This window comes from Dicentrarchus labrax, unplaced genomic scaffold (genome assembly GCF_905237075.1).
Source record: "Dicentrarchus labrax unplaced genomic scaffold, dlabrax2021, whole genome shotgun sequence".
NCBI lineage: Eukaryota > Metazoa > Chordata > Actinopteri > Moronidae > Dicentrarchus > Dicentrarchus labrax.
Genome location: NW_026136717.1, coordinates 14,551,757 through 14,572,405, shown reverse-complemented (window position 1 = coordinate 14,572,405; position 20,649 = coordinate 14,551,757). Strand labels below are relative to the sequence as shown.

General features: G+C 41.5%; 2 protein-coding genes across 2 annotated transcripts; one reads left to right on the top strand and one right to left on the bottom strand.

Annotated features, from left to right (window-relative positions):
* Positions 1-748: 748 nt before the first annotated feature.
* gba2 (glucosidase, beta (bile acid) 2) lies at positions 749-15,357 on the bottom strand. The gene is made up of 18 exons (XM_051428667.1): positions 15,226-15,357; positions 14,247-14,964; positions 10,282-10,373; positions 9,917-10,032; positions 9,066-9,284; positions 7,944-8,183; positions 7,621-7,723; positions 7,167-7,320; positions 6,618-6,743; positions 6,267-6,451; positions 5,445-5,549; positions 5,230-5,337; positions 4,927-5,078; positions 4,691-4,797; positions 3,659-3,801; positions 3,416-3,531; positions 2,860-3,051; positions 749-1,854 (listed from the first exon to the last, which is right to left on the bottom strand). The coding sequence occupies exons 2-18, from the start codon at positions 14,438-14,440 to the stop codon at positions 1,600-1,602; spliced, it is 2,607 nt and encodes an 868-aa protein (XP_051284627.1). The 5' UTR covers positions 14,441-14,964; positions 15,226-15,357; the 3' UTR covers positions 749-1,599.
* A 679-nt stretch (positions 15,358-16,036) lies between these two features.
* On the top strand, positions 16,037-20,617 carry rgp1 (GP1 homolog, RAB6A GEF complex partner 1). The gene is made up of 9 exons (XM_051428669.1): positions 16,037-16,198; positions 16,401-16,516; positions 16,952-17,085; positions 17,310-17,393; positions 17,635-17,784; positions 18,016-18,162; positions 18,421-18,548; positions 18,660-18,837; positions 19,755-20,617. Exons 2-9 carry the CDS (start codon positions 16,401-16,403, stop codon positions 19,976-19,978), a joined length of 1,161 nt encoding a protein of 386 aa, XP_051284629.1. The 5' UTR covers positions 16,037-16,198; the 3' UTR covers positions 19,979-20,617.
* The last annotated feature ends 32 nt before the right edge of the window (positions 20,618-20,649 follow it).

Sequence of the window (20,649 nt, the reverse complement as noted above, 5' to 3'; positions counted from 1 at the left end):
CTTCATGTATATTAATAAACTTGGTTAGAGAAACAAGGACCCAATGTACAACTCTGACAAATTGAAAAAATATATCACACACTTTGTGGACCAGCCTCTTCCCAGTGGTCTGCCAGGAGCCCCCGGAGTCCATCAACGTCCCCACCAGTCGGTGACTGCTGTCCTTGTATGGCAGGACCAAGTTAAAGCCACCATCACCTCCACATTTGGTCCCATCTCAACGACGGACTCAAAAAGGTAATAAATAATCTGACTGTGTAATAGATTTCCATGTATGTAATATATTCTCTCTCATTATTGTTGTCAGTGATAACATTACACATGCAGTTAATGATTAATGATGTGTGCTGTGTAATAAATCTACATACACTTGCTGTAATAGAAGAAATGCATAATCTTAAACCCCACTATTGTCCAATTCCAGATCACAAGGAAGCTGGCTGTCCACGGCAGAGGGACAGATCTCTGGGTGACATCCAACAGCAACAAGTTTGTCTGGGACCATATCCTCTGAAGGATGTAGTCTACAAAGGCAGGCCCAGGCTGAACTTATTACTTTAACCTCAATAACCTCTTATGTCCCTGTAGATTGTCAAAGTATGAATTCAATTATCATTGCATCAATCTTAAAGACTTAACAGTAAAGCATTAATGTAGGTTTGATATTCATCATCAGCTTATCTGTATTTCATAACATACCGTATTTTGTTTTAATATACAGTTAAATAACAACACAACAAACCTGCTGTTTTATCGTATTCAGTCATTTATTCATTTATTCATTTATTCAGCATGATTGTCATGAGTACCCGATTTTATAAAACATATACTGTAGATATAGGCCAACATGCAACAAGGCACCAAATGTTTGTTTTTTTAAAAGAAAAAATATATATATATAATTTTTTCACTTAATTTCCAACACTACTCATCGAATATTACTTCACTTAGTACAGCATTCAAATTTAAGTGGTGAGAAAAGAAGATTTTTCTGTTTATATTTCTGATTGAGAAATTATTCAGATGTGTCTTGATTGACTCAGGTCCTCTGTTGTACTCAAATGTTAAAGACAATAATGACTACTGGCTGGTATAATAAACCACATAAGCCCTCAAATTGTTAGTATATAAACTTGTTCAAAGTATGCAAACATGATTATTGACATGACTGAACTGTAGTGCTTGCATGTGTTTACATGCGTGCAAATAGATAATATGTTGCTGAAACACAAGGTCAATTTTTAATTAGTAAAACACACTGGCTACGATTTTGACATTTCCTGGATTCCACCCGACACTGCACGGCTTCTAAAATTCAGGAACCATCAGCAGTCTCTTGAAAAACTCCTAAACTAACAATATCATGATCTACAGTAGCTACTGACTTTGTCAAGCATAAACCGTCACAGTTCTCAGACCTCAAGCTTCAAACTACAAAACATTTGAAGCAAATCAAACAGTAGAGAATCAAATTCAAGGTCTGTAACCGATCAAACGGAGCCCTGCAGATGAGGGTGATGACTGCAGGAGAATTTGGAGGTCATTTTCAGAAGAATTTCGCTGTACCTCTCGAATCACACCAGTCTGATGGCTCAGGTCCTAGCTCTGATTTTGTCTCAAATCCTGTCCCTTCTCCCCGTCCGTGGCTCCAGTCTGAGCTGAAGTGGTTTGACCCTTCTCAGAGGTGTTCAGGGCTAGCTGCATGGCCCAGACGCTCAGAGGCCTCATATATGCTAGAGAGCGGTAGATGCCCTTCTCACAGTAGGCTTCAGGAGTCTGGAACGCCATGCCCAGCCTCTCCCACACAGTCCGGTAGCAACCCTCCGCTGTGCGCATACCCTCCTCCTTCATACCCTGAGGAAAAAGAAAGACAGCCACAATGTCACACAGTCAGCACAATCAGCCATACTTGTTATCAGCTATCAGTAAGTTACTTTTGGTGCAGTCACATTAAACAAAGTCATAAGTGTAATATTTCTTTACTTGCATTTTGGTAAATAGGTTTATTCGCTTTTTCGCCAACAGCTAGGTGAGATGATCCATACCACGGTGACATAAGTATTTATTTAAGTATTTTCGGACTCTTAACCATAGAAAAACTACAACAAAACTAGGCCTCCAAATAAATGCAACAGCCTCTTAATCATACAACAGTATGTAGCAAGTAAAACACTGAATAAATCAGTTTCACCTTAAAAAAAAACAAAGAATATCTCAGAAGGACTGTCAGCACAAGCTGCTGCTGACATTAGTTATCAGTTGGTTTGTCTGATGACTTAAGATTGAGACAGCCAATGACTAAAATCCTTCATCCGGTTAAAATATATGGTTAAAAACTAAAAGATCTAAAAGTATATCTTAAAAATGTGGCTTAAAACTGGATAAAAAATGTATTTATTTTTTCTTGCAGGCAGCCACAACACTAACGCATGTGCAAAAGGGATATGACGCGTATGAAATGCACCGTTACCTGAATAAAATGTCAGATTTCTCTGAGTTGGAACATTATTGGAAACATTTGCGATAATGTAAGTACACAACTCAAAATATAGAACATACATCTAGTGTTTATAGACATTTTAATGGGGAAATGTTACATGTTATAGCTTTAAAAGCGCTTTTGAAGTCTTGGCACTTCTTAATACTGATGTATACTTAGTCAACAATTTTATTACATATCATGTTGGCTAACCCTAACCCCCAGTTGCATATGTGACAACACAAAAACTCAGTCATTTACAGTATAATAAACAGATGTGGCAAGAAACACAGATCTCACCCCATCTCAACCGTAACAACACAGACACCAAAATTACAACAGAATGTATGATACAGCTTATTGTTTACACACACACTTACTTCATGGATCATGGTGGCTGCAAGTCCATACACCACCCCAATCCAGACCTCATCTGACTGGACACTGGAGCGGTCGGGCACTCCTTCAGGACGCATGCCGTTAACTGCCCCCATCTGGCCTCCAGCGAAGCTCATTACATTCAAGTCAAAGACAGATTTTAGTGCGCTCTGGATTTTTTCTTTTGGAAAAGCCTGGGGAGAGAGAGGAAGTGATGCTGAGACCACAAAGCTTTGATGTAAGTTAAAATCTGAAAACATTTAGTGATGTTTGTGTAATTTGCAGCTTAGCACTGGGAAAGGAAGACGTGTTAGGTCATGAACAAAAAGAGCAGTTCATGGCCTAACATGGACGTTTTCAGCTATTTTGTCACTACATTTGTACAATATAGGAAAAAAGTAGAGTTAAAAGATTTCATCATTCTTGTCACATCCTTTGAAGGCCCACTGGTACCCTGCGGTATTTGGATAGTACCTTATTTTTTACTGCTACAAAAAAAAAAAACCTGTGGGATTTAGGGCTTACAGTGCAAAGATGTGGGCTCATGTTTTAACTTGCCTGGTATTCTCCCTCTCCCAGCCCAGACGCTCTCAGGAACCAGTGGCCAGCACACTGATCTGACATGACACTATTAGAAAGGTCTCTCCCACTGCTGTCATAGTTATAGTACTTGCCTAAACATGAAAGGAAAATAGAAAATAAAGTGAAGTCATTTTAAGTCTCTGGCAACTTAGCTGTAGAGACAGCTTGCAGCCCTTCACATATACATACTGAACACAACAAATGGGTGTTTAAACTCACCGTTCCACAGCAGTTTGTCAAAAGCAGCGCTGCCCCTGTCCAAGAGGTCTCTGTAACGTTGGTATGTCTCCTCGTTGTCCACCAGTCTGGCCATCTTACACATCACACACAGGGACGCCAACCACAGCCCTCCACAGTACGCACTGTAAAATACAAATAAACAAAAAAGACAACAGGTTGACTTGTGACTTTTCTCACTGGCGCAAGTATAATTAGCATAAAAACCGTACGTAACATTTGAGTCAAATGCAACCTTGTTGTTATCACGTAACACTGGAGGTTGAGGACATGGAAAAATACATTTCAAGCTTAAACTAAACTTAATATTTAAAAAGGATGGACACTTGGTTAGATTGTGTCTTAAGATCCCTAGTTGGTGAATCTACAAGTCTTAACTGAATAACACAAAATAAGCAAATTAAACAGTATTCTGAAAATGATTTGTCCAGAATCTTGCAGTCTCAAGTTAATGTCCCAGCTTTGGAGCTTAATTTACTGTGAGCCCGCTGAGTCCACTGTCTTGCAGGATGAAGGAAGCCTTTCATCTGCAGCCTCGGCTCTCAGGTCATATTATTTAGAGAAGTGCTGCAGCTTTAGTTGACTCATTTTTTCCTGCTTTTTGTCACGAGTCATGCTTTTTTCCATTTCCATTTCCTTCCCTCCCTCCCTCCCTCCCTCCCTTACCCCTGCAATCCAATACAGACATGAATGCAAATATCACACAGTGTTTCTTTCTTTGGGGAGAGATCACTTTATTAAAACTGACCTGTTCAGGATTAGATCTAGTTTAATCAAAATAGGGAGGTTTGAAAATATCAATTGCTTCAAGGTTCTTACTGTGTTGACAGAATTTGAAGATTTTAATGGTGTAAGGTTTGGATAGTGACGGGGGGGGATCACTGAGCAAAGCTTAAACTCACAACAACTGAAAAGACTGGGACATAAGGAGGGAGGTCTTTGTTCTGAGATTAAGAGATAGCCTTTCACTCATCTGTGTTTTTCTGCAATTTCAATGTCAAAAAATCCTCTCACCTCGGTCCAGTCACTGTCCAACCATCATAGGTCTGATCAGCATATCCCGAGTTCTCTATCAGTCCATCTCCATCCAGGTCGAATTTCAGCTCCGACTCCATCACCGCCTAACACACCGACCAGAATACGACAGCCGAGTGAGAAATAATCTAGTATACCCAGGTTTTGTGTTTCTACTACAGATGGGATACACGGCCTGAACGCAGTACAATCAAGACTACATTGGTCAGTTATACCTGGCAGACAGGCCACATGTCCCGCAGGTACTGACTGTCCTGGGTGAGATGAAAATCCCTGTAGACCTGCAGGACAAACTTCAGGTTCAGGTCCTTCCAGTCTGCTGTGTCGTGAATGAGGTAGGCATTCACCCTCTGCCATGGCTCATCATCTAGGGACAGAGTCATCATGATGTACTGAGAAACAATTCAAAAATCGCTGGTTTTCAAGCAAGTTTCAAGTCTCTGGAAGGTGATTTTCATTAAGCACAGAAATGAACTGAAACCTACAGAGAAGAGGAGTAGTTACTGAGGATCTCCTACCTGGGTCTCCTATGTCGTGAGGCACCACATTTTTGGCCTTAACAGCAGAATACCGCCCACTCATCAGATGCATCCTCTCTGTTGGGTCCTCGTGAACCACACTGCCGGCTGAAAAGAGATTCCTGCTGTAAAACCTGGCCCTGGTGTTGCTTTCTTTCTTTTAATCAAATATGCATGCTTTAGATAAAACACCAGGATAACAGGACTTCACTTACCAATATCATATTGCACACTCAAGGCGAGTTTGGGCCACAGCATGATAAGTGCAAAGGAAGCGTAGAAGTGCACATCGTATGTGTTGTACATTCTGTACTCCTGACCTGGGAAACAACAATTGCTTAGTAATGTGAGTCATAAAACAAATATTTAATATACCGGTAGGCAGACTTTTCTTTTCAATTGAACTTTCGCCAACCCTGAATGTTTCTCACAAGTGAGCACCAAAAATAAGTGCATGAGTGTCATATTATTTTTAGTTCTGATCACATGAATGTTGTGGTATAAAACTGAAAACAGGGCATGCAACCATAACACTTGAGTGAGAGGAGTTTTGCTTAGTAAATATTAACATGAAGGACCAAACAAACTGGTAGGAAATCTAATTAGCTGTTTTTACTGGTACGTAGTATTTTGTTTATTGTTACACGTCACTTCCACTTCACATTTATATCATATATCTTACATTATTAATTAGTTGGGAACAGCAGTCAATGAAGGCTGCTGAAAGTTTCTAGACCTTAATATGATTATTTTCGTTATAGATAGATCTGCCAACTATTTTCTCCATTAATCAATCAATCAATCAATCAATCAATTTTAATTTCCCAGAGTTCAATGTGATGTCTTCAAATGTCTTGCTTTGTTCGACCAACAATCCAAAACTCATTGGAGAAGCTGGAACTGGGGTTTCAAGTTCAGAAAAAGTGATTCATGAATTATGACAATAGTGGCCGATTAATTTCCTGTCAATCAACTACTGGATTTAGTGTTTCAGCTCTAAAATGCCATGCCTAGCCACCTTTTTCCTTGTCATTTACCTTCTAGGTAGGCAAAACGTCCGTACTCCTTGACGACAGCGGGCTGAGCTGGCAGCCCCCCGTCTTCGCTGCGCACACCACCGCTGACATCAGCGTCCTCTGGTAGCTCCGTCCACACCGTCCCTCCGTCCACCACAAAGTACAACTCATTAAACAGGGCTGACTTATACCAGGAGGGGAGAGAACTGCAACAGGGAAGTGAATGTATAAGCCAACAATTCCAAGCATTCACAGATGGAAAACAGTATGTTTACATTATTGATTGGTATTGTGGTCATCATAATTTATCATCGTTGTTTGAGATAGACTAGTGTTCACTGAAGCTGCAGAGCTTTCAGAGCTGTGGACTACCTGTCCTGTAGTATGGGTCGTTGCCACTCCTCAATGCTCTTCTCCCACTGTCTGTAGTGGGTCAGGGCGTAGTGACTGAGCGAGGGGGATGCATCCCCTTTGGTCCCAAAGTAACGACTGTACCTCCTGGAGAGAGAAAAGCCACTAGTTTGTGATGGCAGCACAAGGGCGTTTGATTCATTTAACATTTTAAGTCTGTAACCTCAGTATTTCACCGTGAGGTCAAAAATTTTCATTTAGGCCTGAGGCTTTGAAATAGGACACGGCATAAACAGTGTATTTGTTTGGGTGTCAACTGCCACTGTTGTGCTTTGGCTGTTTTTCTTTTAGTCATTGAAGAAAATTGTTGGGCTGCAATTTGTGATGAATGCAAATGCATCTGAGACCGAGGCAAGAAAGGAATGAGCGTGGAAGCCAAACTGCCTTTGATTGTCCCCAACGCCAAAAGTGAACCAAACCAAACAACCACAGCAAACAAAATTAGAACAGTGGTGGTCGTGACAAACATCTCCAGCTTGTTTTCTACAAAAGCAGCGTTTCCTTTTGTACCTGATGTGTTCCCTCTCCCTCGAGCCGAAGGTGATTTTGGGCATGTCCCAGGACAGGCAGAACTCCAGGGTGTTGCGGCTCTGAGCCGACACTGAGCAGCCCACAGCCAACGCTGCCGCCACCTTCTCTCCCTTAGGCGTCGGAGGGCTGGATCCTGCAGAGGTAAGCGAGAGAGATAAAGAGAATTTTTTGCATAGCATATCATATATGTCATCTCTATCACACTGCACAAAAAAGGCAAAAGCATGGACTGGTTTATCCCTTGCTCATAAGCCTTTATGTCTTTATTCACCAGCCCACTGATGTAGGTCAACTGACTGATCTACTAGTTGTTACTTGTTTAACTTCTTACAGTGCATCCATTTCTTTTATTCTACTTCTTTTTCATGTTACTGCTTCATGTTAAGTAACTGTAGACATTTTTCTCATCCCGCCAGTGTTTCTAAGCACCGACCTGTGGGAGAGTCCAGTCGTCCGTCAGTGATGAGGTCACTCCACAGGCCGCTGCAGGTTCCCTTTGGACTGAACGCTGTCTGGTGACTGACCTCCCTGTCAGGCTGTTAAAATGTGCACACAAACACACACACGCTCTTGTTAAATCTAAAACCTCAGGCTCATTAACACAGATTTCACAACCAGCTGATTGTTATAAATCCACTTCCAGATAACGGTGGCTATTGTTACAAATCCTGTTTATTCCTTGGGAACTGTTTGTGCTGCTACAACCTACTACAAAAACCTCGAAGCCACTGAAATCATCAAACTCATAAATCAAACCTGTTCTCGGGCTGCGATGCACATAGTGTAAGGGTTCACTGTAGTGCAGTGATGTAGCAAGACCCCAGACACCGCCTCCCCCTCCTTCTCCAAGTGGAATGGTTCATTCCAGTGTCCCCCGTTCTTGTCGTCCTTGTGTCCCGACCCATTGACCACAGTGAACATGATGGAGACGTCCAGAGCGTAGTCATTCTTGTTCTCAATGTCCCACACAAATACTGCCACTGGCAGACTCGAGTCCTGAGAGGAAGGAAAAACGTGGTGGACCATCATGTCGGCATACACCATTTAAAATATGTCTTTCACCACAACCAAGTGTTTCTAATGTTTACTGTATACATTGTTGTAGTGTTACAACCATTAGGTGCTCTATCAGGGGCCCGAACAACCAAATGACTAATTTAGCTTCTACTTGATACTGCAAAAAACACACTTTTATTTATTTATTTTGTTATTAAAAAAATAAAAAATAATCCCCAAAGAAGGAACATTTTTGTAACAATTTTAACTTTTTGTCTTTTTGTGGATGCTCTTTTTAAACATGGATTATCAGTATAATTGTATAACTGTAACTGTAACTCGAACATATCCCATCTGATTGCTTGGCTTAAACTAGCTGTTATGTTACAGTAGGTGAAACAATTATCTTGGTCCACAGGTTCCAACATTTACTTTATGTGATTTTCAGCAACTTTCTATGAATTCTTTGGTCAAATTCCTATTGACTTGTTTGGGGTAAGACATGACATTCATCATAATTAGAAATCTTAACTATAGCATGACCAATTTGGGAGAAAATATATATGTATTTTAGTAATCTTTTTAACATTAACAACAATCTTGACGAAGATCCCATTTATTTTTAATTAATTATAATCAAGATACATACTAAACAGAATATTTTACAGTGTAAAAATCTGGTGGACAAATCAGCATATACACAGATACAGGTGTACCTGCTATAAGCTAGATGTGATTGTCTGGAATCTTATCCATTTTCAAAAAACAGTTTTACTTATCATATCCTCCTTCAGATATTCAAAGCATGCTGCATCTGAAAAGGTTTGACAAAAGTACTGTAACTCTGTTGGACTGTGTGAAATCCAGGGATGCCTCAGTTACCTGGTAGTCGTGGGGGATGACTGGGGAAATCTGTCTGCAGGTTAAGGTAACATTCTGTCCCGGCAGGTGGTAGACGGTCCAGGCACGGGGGTACAAGGCGTGATAGAAGGCATACTCTCCACAATAGCCCCAGTTCCAGCCTTGTAATGTGGGAGGACGCTCTACAGACAGCACCTGCTGGTAAACTGTTTGCCCCCCGCGACGCAAACACACTGTGAACTAAGAGAAAGAAGGAAAAGGTAATGTGGAACAGTCTTCTTAAATCTTTGTTTATGTGTAGGTTAGGAGATAATATATTAGTAATTATTAGAGATTTGTTATTAACTTTTTTAGTGACTGACAACAACTCTGGGAACATGTTTACACTTGAATGTGCATGCAACTACAGGTACTACATTCAAGTGGACAGCAGTGCAGTGATAAAGACAGTTCCGGCAAGAGAGCAGGTTTTTCCAGCTACAAAAGGAGTCACACCCTTTTCCCGCTATGCATTACATTATAGTCTACTGAGGCGATTGGGGAAAATAATGGATCCATTAAAGCAGCAACAAGGAACTTTTTTGGGTTGATTCTGGCGGCCCTTGTGGATAAAAGCGGTAGTTTCATAACCAGTTAAAACTGCTTGTCGTAGGTTTAATGTAGACTGTTGTTGGCTCTAATGTGATAGGGACTGTTTCTATGGATTAAGAGAACGATAAACCTAAAACAGACCCATAGAAATCTAGAAGTGACTTAACAGGCTGCAGTATTTGTTGGATTTGTTGGACGTAAAAGGGCCGGGGAAAAAAATCAATTCTTTATGATATCTTATGCTTTTACACAAATCTCAGTCTATTTAGGATCCAATATACCTGGTTAGCTGTGACAGTTTTGTAGTGGTACATCCCAGGGTTAAGTTGCCATCTGCAGAATTCCCCCCTCCAGCCTCTCGTGATGGTACCTCCTCCAATGCCCCCGAGAGGAGCACCTGCAAATTAGAGTATAGTGTCAACTTGGAGAAACAGTGAGGGGGCGAGCAGATTAATGGATAATCCAAAGCTATTTAAGACTAAAGTCTGTGTGTGTGTTCATCTTAGAACATGTGAGATATACACACTGATACACACTGCAGAATACTAAAAAAAACTTGCTTTATTTAATTATGTGTCCCTGTTAGACTGCTTGTCCCTATCAAAAACAAACAGCATGCTCTGCCATAAAATAGACCTGAACTCACCATATATTTGACGCAAGGGTTGTGCACCAAACATATCAATAAACGGGGCTTTCTTTTCCACCTGGGTCTTCTTGTACCACCATTTTAGATACCTGAATAAACACATATAAAGTATATAAATCATGAATGGAAGGACACAAGAGGGAAAGGGCACCAAGAAGGCTGAAAACAAGTGAGAAAATCAACAAATATTCAGTTAAAACAGAGTCAAGCATGACATGTGAAGGCAGCATGCAGCCCAACTAGAGTCATGTGTTAGAGGGCTATGAATAGGGATGCTCTTAAAGTTCTGATGAGTTCTAATGTGTAATTACTAAGCATGCTTTTTCTTCTTGCTTGTTTGAAGGCAGCTATAGTCGTTTCCAAGGATTTAGCACTCTGAAGCAAAGCTGGAACCAACAGCAAACAATCTGCACGCTGTCCCTCTCACATACACACACACACCGAGGCAGAGAGAAAGGAGGTAATTGTGCAACTACATGAAGGAAGCACCAGTGAGACGAGAGGGAATGAAGACAAAGTGGCAGCTCTACTTTATCTGAGTGATAGTATCAGTGAGTATGTGTGTGTATGTGTGTCTACATGCAGCCCAGCTTAGTAAAATATTAATTAGGCTACGTTACAAAGGGTTTCAAACAGCTCCTGCCCGAGGTCGGAGGCTCAGAAGATCATAGTTAACGTCAGTAATCTGTTTATGCTCTGATCACCAGCATGGTAGATTTTCTGCTATTATGCTGAATACAGTATAAAGCTGCTGTTTTCAGTTGTGGTGTTCAGTAGACAGTAGCAGTTAGTTCAGCACAAAACAGGCCGCAGTGCTAATAAAGCCCCAAATTACATTTAGCCTGCATCATTTCAGCCGACACTCTGAACACACAACAGCTTTTACTCCAGGTGAAGCTCCTGGACTTTGAATGGTCCTTTAAGAGTCTCGAGGGGGGCCCCAGCAAAATGTGGGATGCAAATAATGTGCTCACTGTCCCGCTGCACAGAATAATCTGCAGCAAGCTGAGGTTGGTGAACAGCACCAATGACTAAGCACTTACTTTGCAGGTGCTGCGGTTTCTGGTTTCAGAGTTCTTTCCTGTTACATGCTCAAAAATCCCAAACCATCACAAAAAGTTGACGATCCTCAAGAAACGAGCAAAAAATATGTACCTCATTCCTTCAACTGAACAACCGGCGTGTTATTTTGACAGATATATCAATAAAATATGACTCGTGATTAGAGGGAATGATCATTTTTACATCACAAATTTCATGTTCACGTTAAAAGAATTACAAAAATCATGATTTAAGTGACATTTTTGGGGGTCTGTACCAAGCAAACATGTTTTCTTACATCTGGAGAACAGGAATTGTTGGCCACAGCCCCTTCTACGGCCCTACAGTACCTCCTTATAATGCTGTTATGTCACACATTTTACCTTTAACAAAAAATAACACTTAGCCATAGTGCGATATTGATAATATTGTGACTGATCGTGCAGCCCTAACCTCTAGTAACACCACCAGGCATCATGATGATTGTTTGTGGTCTAAGGCAGATTTATCTGTGCTGACATTAAAAGAGTAATGGAACTGCTCGACTTGAGGAAACAAGCTTTTCAAAAACCTCCGTACGAAAGCTTCAACCACCATTTCTCTGCTGCTTATATGACAGGTGTTTCCCCAGAAAATTGCTAAGCAGGTGTTCAACTATCGGTTCAAAGAAGCTTCTCCTCTCATGATCGACTGTGAGTGTAGAAGACGACCCAAACATTACCATCAGATAGATCAAAGATTTGGCATTAGCAGAGTGAAAGAGCAGCCATGTTATTTTTCCCTAACATTTACATTTTATTCCGTAACTTTTTTTATGGTGTTGGTGGAGGTGCCAGAGTCCAGATTTAACACCTGCCGAGCCCCAGATGCAGGTAAATTCTGGTTTGGCGGGAAAGTAAGTTCGGGTCACCGGCCAAGTGGATTAAACCACCAAATAAAAAATGTAAAAAACAAAGTCATGGAGGTGTTCATGTTCTCAGAGATGCTGGTAAAAATATGAAGTTCAAAAGGTTCAGAAAGGCTCAAAACTTTAGGTCATTGTTTTTAGTCAAATAATGCAGTTTTATGGCCATAAAATATATTTTTCCCTGGCAGATTTTTTTATGTTTATCATGAAGAAGAAGTACATTTTGGACCTGGTAGATGGTCTTTATTTCAAATAAGGTGGCTGGTATAGCAGCTGGATAATAATGTAGCTCTCTACAGGATCTACATAACCAATAGTCAAAACAGGGATGGACGTAGCTTTTTTTGCTCAGCATTATGACTTTGTTCACACACCAAAAGGGGCTTTCCGCCCGCTGTTAGGACGATCCCATGCAACTGCAGAAATTGCTGTGCGTGACTGTACTGCAAACAATAACTTCACAGGAAAGCTCTGTCCAGATAAACAATAATGTTCCACCAATACAGCTCCACACGGGAGGAGATGAATGGGATCAGTTGAAGGGAGTTATTTGAGGCCGTGGCACGTTAACGCTATTGTCACAATTTTGACGTTCTGCAGCTCAGCTGGAATGCAAACAATGGTCCCCTCCCTGATCGTCTCTGTGAACACGGACTAACCTGTATCTAACCTGTGAGTGTTTGAACTGCCATCTTGTCCAGCACCACAGGCAACACATTTTCTAGCATTATAGTAAATCCTACATTGCCTTATCCTCTGACACAGATGATGAAGAGCTCAATGTGTGTCTCTACCTGGGTTTAATGATTACAAATGATAATCTGAGCAATCATTAACCAATGTTGCCATGGCGATTGAGCTGACAGAGACACACCTTGGATGAGAAACGGGGGAAAAGCTTTCGTTATTTGCAGTGGCCTTAGCTGAGAGTGCAGAGCGTTTGTTTCACAGCATCATTGCAACAGATTTTATGGCTCAACACTAACCGTTACTTTTCTGGGAACTCTCAGTGGAGCTGTATGTCATGTAACAAGGAAATAACATGCCCCACTGTTGGTTACCCACAACTATAAAGGAAATTACATTGAGCTTTTATGAGCGGCGTTGGTACATTGTAAGACGGGGAGACAATGTTAGAGAATAGAAGCTGTAATAGTGTGGATCTGAAGGAGTTAGTCAGTCAAACTACACCAAGTTATCACCAACAATTCAGTCCCGATTACCAAAGAGCCGACTGTCACACCACACTCGCTCCGACACACAGCCACTCTTCAGTCCAACCACGCTCTCGGGACCGAAATGATAAGTGAGAGAAAGTGTAGCTGGCTCTGCGCCTCGACAATCCACTAAAGCTGCAGAATGTATTACTCTGCATCTCGGATGTCAGCAGGTTGTTGGGAAAATAAACACGACGGGATCAACAGACGTTGAGGTTGAAGCTGTGTTCGCAGGCAGCTTTACAAGCAGACATATAACATTTCTGCCTCTATTGTTGGGGAGATTTTGAAGTCATGCAGGAGCAAATAAACGGTACCATGAACTTGAGGCTTACCTGGGACCAGAGCTCATAAATCACTTAACATAAGTGTCAACTACATATTTATTTAAGTTCACCTCACCCTTTTGATTCAACAGAACATTAATAGAGAACACTTTGTCTAATCTCTACTTGAATAGACTGTCACAAAATGACAGAGCACATTGCAAGATAACCTCCTCCCCCCTCACATGCTCTCTGTTTGTGGGCTGGGAAACATGACAATATAGGTTAGTGCCCCACCTTGGAAAGGTGCTGCACCTTGGAAACATGCACATGGGGTTAATGGTATAGGCGAAAGGTTGCTGTCTAACAAACGCCAACAAAGGAGAAAATCTCTAGGGTGTGATCTGAGTGCACAGCCTTTTGAACGTCTCTCCTCGTAATGAGTGAGACATAAAAAGTAATATCTCACCTCAGTCTAATGTATGTAAACACAATGCATCTGTAGTGTTGTTAATAATATGAATGTCTCACCTGATTCCAAGGCCGATGTGCTCCAAGACGTTGGACAGCGAGACATCTTTTGCTTGAAAGGGCTTTCTCTTCTCCTTGAACTCATGTGCCAGGCAGATACGCCAACCCTCCTTGGGCACTCCGTATCCCATTTCCTTGGAGACATACCTGCTCATGAGGTCCGCTGAGGATTTCTCACCCCACTCTGCCGTCATTTTTGCAGGACACCCTGACGATAGGGGAGCTTGTAGTTGTGAACGCGAGGAAGAAAACACTTCACAGGGAGGTGTCACCACCTTTTGTCAACAAGAGTCAGTTTATCCTGCCTTCACCGCGGAGCAAAGTGATCTGAAAGTGAATCGGAAAGCTGCAAAGAGGCATTCCTGTGGCAAACCGGTTCTCAACAGACAGGCTGTGAATACCTGCTGGACCGGGGCAGATAGGTGAATAATTGCTCCTTCAGGTAGGAGGTCCCAGGGCCATTATATTATTACTACTGTCCACAAGAGCATTTAGCCTCTACAGCTCAACATGCTCATATCCTTGGGGGACTATATGCAGCGAAGTGTTTCACCATCACCCTCTGGATTCCTGTGTTCAGAGAGGGCAGACCCCCCTGTTGCCCCCCTGTTGCCCGGATGTGTCTGCTGTCAGCAGATGTGGCTGGATGCACGGATGACAGCTTGAGACCAACAGGAAGTGTCGAGGATGCTGAACTCAAGTCATTCAGCCGGCGCAACTAAAATAAGACCAAAACAGGAGAGAGCGAAGAAGTAGTGATCACATTTACCCCCCGGTGCAACCAAACAGCAGGGCCGATATCAGCAACATCTCAGCCACCGGCGCTCAGCTGCAGAGCCGCACACTGATACCATTAAATTACCGTGATAAACAATGTAACGTTATGGGTTTTTGTTTTGCTCTAACGCCACAGGATAACAGCTGGATTTAGCAAAAAAAATAAGTCGCCAGTAAGAAGAGTTTATTATCTTTTAAATACCGGAGAGACGGCGTCATCCCGCTGCGGCTCCGACCCGACCTCTGTCCGAGCGCTGTAGCTTCGGCTAGCGCGGCGCTCAATACGCAAAATGCTTTACTTTGTTGCCTCGCCCCCTCGCATTGTCTCTCAGGCGACTATTTCTCTCAGGTTGCTATTGGATTCCGCCCATTTTTTTTTTTTTTTTTTACAAGATTTGCAGATCCAAACCTCAACCAAGCCGCTAATCGTGATTTAATAAACAAAAAACAAACAGTAGCTGGTTGTTGTTGTTGGAGTTTTACGGGACGCAGCCTGGCGGTAAATGGTGCCTGCCAAACGCGACTCAGGGATCCTAAAGCAGAGAGGTCAGCAAAGCCGCTGCAGCCTGTACCATTTGGACTATGAAGGGGGGGGGTATTCAACAGGGTTTATTATTTTGTCTCTCACTTGACAGGCATCGGCATTTTTTTAGATAAATTCCCAAGTGTTATAAACCCGAGTGTGTACAATGTGTGGTGTTAATGCTCAAATGTAAAGGGTATTTATTCGCCTTCATGCCAGTTACCATAGCAACAGTCCACCTCTCGTTAACTGTGCCACACGACGTCTTTTCAGTGGCCGACCAAAAAACATTACCTGGAACTTTAAACTCCTGTTTTAATTCTTTAAAACGTGTTTAATTTACATTTAGATACCACTAAGACTTTAAACAGGGCATTAACACTCAAAGCAAATATACATTTATGATATGTGCTTGTATTATTTAGGAGTTTTGTTTTCCTTGGTTCGTGATTGGTCGTGCAGCAGTGGACGTGGTATATCTACGTATAGATAGACTTGTTTACTTGTAGCCGGAATGCTAACTAGATAAGCTATGCCTAGTTCTCCTGGAAAGACGGCCAACTTTCGTATTGTTTCATTCAAGAACTACATTTAGGTGCACCTTGGGATACGGCAGCGTCGTTTTCTTGTCGCAGCATCGTTTGAAGCCAAGGTACGTGTTTAAATGACCCCTGTAAACCCGCAGCCATTAACAAACAGCACCAAACCAGTGAAGTTGTGTCCGCAGTCTGACTCACATTAGCGGGGTGTTTATACTCGACTGCGGTGTTATCTCGCTGGATTAACGCGTGGAAGCGTTTTTGTTCTCCGTGTGAGCGATCGGATCTGTGATGTAGTAACGTTGTTGGTTGCAGATGATCGAGGTGGTGGCCTCCATGGCCCGAGGCCCCGTGTTTCTGGCCGGGGAGCTCATGGAGTGTCTCATAACATTCACCAACCCGATGTCCCACCTCTCCACCTCTGCCAGCAGGTAGGATTTAACTCCTGTGACTCCTTTCACCTCTTCACTGATCGTAGACTTGAACATAGATAGGTCGAGGCCACAATCTGGGTAGTTCACAGAGAAAGCTAGTTGTTTGAAATGGAAGTGGGAGTTATCTTAAATAAGCCAAGTTAGAAAGTACATCAGAATCAACAAAGATTACTACATAAAACCACATATTAAATATAATCTACATAGGTTGGCTCATAACAGACTGCTACCATGTATATCAGATATTTTTAAATGTTTCTATTTTTTAATTTGTGGATCTGTACATCATTATTTTTTCATCTTGGTTGTTGTCTAGTGTATTGTAACCCCATATGAACTGGGACCATGTAATGCAAGACACTTAAATCAATCATTTAACTAATCACTCTGCAAATGCCCTTGTGTAACCTTTGTTTTCTGCCTGTGTCCCAGTGAGATGCTGGCATGGGCCAGTGCCCAGATCCACTGCCAGTTTCATGCCAGTGAGAGCAGAGTGGCCCTGCCGGCCCAGGGCAACAAACAGGACGTCCAGGCTGAGAGCGACACAGTTCTTATTCCAAGCAGAGGTTAGTGGGGGGAAGAAAAGCAGAAATCAAAATCATTATCTGCTCTATTAAACATTCATAAAAATAAATGTAAGTTTGTGTTGTGTTTTAAATGAACAAACAGGGGTTGCTGCAAACTGAACCCCATTAAACTAACTAGTCTTCAAACAAAGATTTAAGAGGACCTGTATGTGTAAATATGTAATGTGTCGAATCACCTCAACACTGATTCTTTTCTTCTACAGGAGAGCGAGGGCAATGTGTGCTGGACACACCACCTAAGATATTATTCTGTGACCTGCGCCTGGATCCCGGGGAGAGCAAAACCTGTATGTGTGTACATGTGTTTAAAAAAAAAAGAACGAAAGAAAAAAAGGTTATGATCCATAAAAATGAGAAGTGAAATCTACTATTTCAATAAGTGTCATAAAACTATGAAAAAATATCTTTTAAAGGAGAAATGAAAACCGTGGTGCTTTTTTAAATGACAACACTTTTACATTATAGAAATTTCCCGGTGGTCATATTTCTGTGTGTGTGATTCAAACTGTCTGACTCACTCTCACACAGATTCATACAGTGAGATCGTACCCATAGACGGTCCTCCGAGTTTCCGTGGTCAGGCAGTGAAGTACGTCTACAAACTGACCATCGGCTGCCAGAGAGTCAACTCTCCCATCAAACTGCTCAGAGTTCCCTTCAGAGTGCTGGTTCTGCAAGGTGAGATGGAGATTTTGACTACTATTTATTTCAGTTCCTTTCATTTGGCACTGCGCATCTTCCAGTGCTAATGAGGTATGTCACTTTGAAATGTTTATTTCTGCTTTAACGTCGTTTTTTGGTGAAGAACAGAATAAAACTACAGCAACAACCAGATGAATACTGGTAGAAAATCTACTTCTGTTACACTGTGAAATCTTGAATGTTGACATCTTTCCATCTACCCTGTAGGTATGCCAGAGCCTCCGTTTCCCCAGGATGAGGAGGTCTCCCCCTCCAACCCATTCCTGGAGGAAGAGGAAGCGAGCCGCAGGGATGCTCGGCCGCTGGAGAGAGCACTGGACATGCTGATGATCACCACCTCAAGACGCTGCCCCCGTGAGTCTTTGTTATAGTTTGAAGCACTGTTTTTTAAACACAAAGCCTTTTATTGTTGTTTTTATTGTCATATTATTATGTGAAACTGTAAAAATCTGTCATCCACAGAAGGAGATTACATTTGTAGCAAGAAATAAAATAGTAGTTCAGTAACTGCTCGATATCCCTACTTTTAATCTTCTTTTCTGAATGGTACTTTCCTGTTTTTTGTTTGTGTCCACATTTGACATGTGTTTATTTTTTTATTTTTGTGTCCAGACATGTTTAATATCACCAATATGCGTGGGAAAGTGGCAAAATTCTGCATCTTCAAGACTGTTTACAGACTCGGGGAGGACATCATCGGCACATTCAACTTCTCAGAGGGAGACATTCCTTGTTTGCAGGTGTGTTTGTTGAACAATGCTGCACTCTCAGTTTTTGTTCAAAATGATTAATTCCTATCTCATCAGTGTGTAAATTATAATGTTCTCTATATATTTGTATATGATTTCCAGTATTCAGTAAGCCTTCAGAGTGAGGAGGAGATCCAGCAGCAGTACCAGCGGCGTCCAGGGCAGGCCGTCGGTGTGACCGGACACGGACGACACATGGAGTCCTGCCTCCACACAGCCTCCAGTCACTTCTCTCTCCCCATACCCCTCAACGTCACGCCGGGTTTCAGCACAGACACAAGTCAGTCACCATCAGACACAACATTTCAGATATCTTTTTACCATTTTTGCCTGCTAGCATTTAAAAATGGCACTGGTCTAATGGGACAGAATTACTTTATGTTTGGGGTTTTTTTTGGTCAAACATGAAATTAAATGTATTTTCTTTTTGGTTGTTAGGGCTTTCATTAGTAGGATGTTTCATGAGCCATTGTTGGACTAAATGTTAATAGAAATCAGTCACGCATTAATATGGAATATTTTACTTGTATAAAGTGAAAACTTAACATGTGTTTAACTACAAGTGAAAGCACCCTGTAGAGATTTTGACCACTAGTAGCACTATGGAGCAGTGATTTTTTTTTTTAATACACAAGACATGAAATACATGATACACATATTTTTAGATTAAGTGCAACTTACACTTCCCGAGGATATCGTTATCTCTGGTGAATAATCATAAATCTGCGTATAAATCCTAGAAAAAAGCTTCTTATTAGTCCAGAACCTGCCTAACAATCATGTTTTTAAGTTTATTTTTTTTTTGTATCAAAGTAAAACAGTTATCTGTACATCCCTGACTGCTTTGCAAACAGGAACTGCAAGTAGCTACTTTAGCATATATTTAATTATGCTAAATTAACATTTTAATTTACTATATGTCTGTGGGGCCCCTCTGAACTCATAAAGAAAGAAAGCTACCTGTCCAAGTATTCTGTTTTTCATTAAATATTATGTAACTTGCAAAGACTCGGGCATCTAATTTATCTCCAGAAAGAACTCGTCTTTTAAAGGTATGAAATTAGTATTTATTTACAATATTTAAGATATTATTTAGGCTAATATTAGTGCCTTTTAGTGACTGTGTGTGTGTCAGATGCTCCTTTCTAATTCCACAATATGCAGAATAAACTGTTGTTCGTTACTCTGCCTGTACAGTGATCCTCAGGTGGCGCCTGCACTTTGAATTCGTCACCGCCCGAGAGCCGATGGAACCGCCCACAGTTCTGCAGAACCAATCAGAGGTCACAGTTTGGACCGGGGCGGAGCACGTTGACGTGGATACCTTCAGCTGGGATCTGCCAATCAAAGTCCTGCCCACCAACCCGGCCTTGGCGTCCTACATGTCCCATTTTACCGGGACCAACAGCATTAACATTTGACTGCTGTATGTGTGAGACTCTGAACACGAGATCATCAGGAGTTTCTGAGGGTATCATCGTGTGTGTGTGTGTGTGTGTGTGTGTGTGTGTGTGTGTGTGTGTGTGTGTGTGTGTGTGTGTGGGTGTGTGGGTGTGTGTGTGTGTGTGTGTGTGTGTGTGTGTGTGTGTGTGTGTGTGTGTGTGTGTGTGTGGGTGTGTGTGTGTGTGTGTGTGTGGGTGTTGGTGTTGGTGGGTGTGTTTTATGCATTTTATGCATTTTTGTGTGTGAGTGTGAGAGAGGGACACTTTTTTTTTCTTTCCAGATGTGAAATTTTAGCACAGACGTGCAAATTTCAGTATTTTTGTTGTTGTTTCTGTTGTACATGCAGAGCCACTGATGGATTCCAAATTTAAAGTATGCAATCTTTGTTTTGCCTTTTCATATGCATTTTTTCCGTGCATCTTAACTGCAAAGTGCAACTCTCTCTGTGGTTTCTGTGCAGTTCTATATTTATTTCATTTCCTTTTATTCACCCACATTTATGAAACGGTTTCTTACTCATATTTTTACTGTTTTTTTCCTTGCAGCTTGTGAAACGGCTGAATTGAAATGTAAATACTACAAGAGAAAAAATAATTAAAAGTGTGATTTAAATTTGATAGATTACGTGTGAGGAAGTCATTCTTTACTT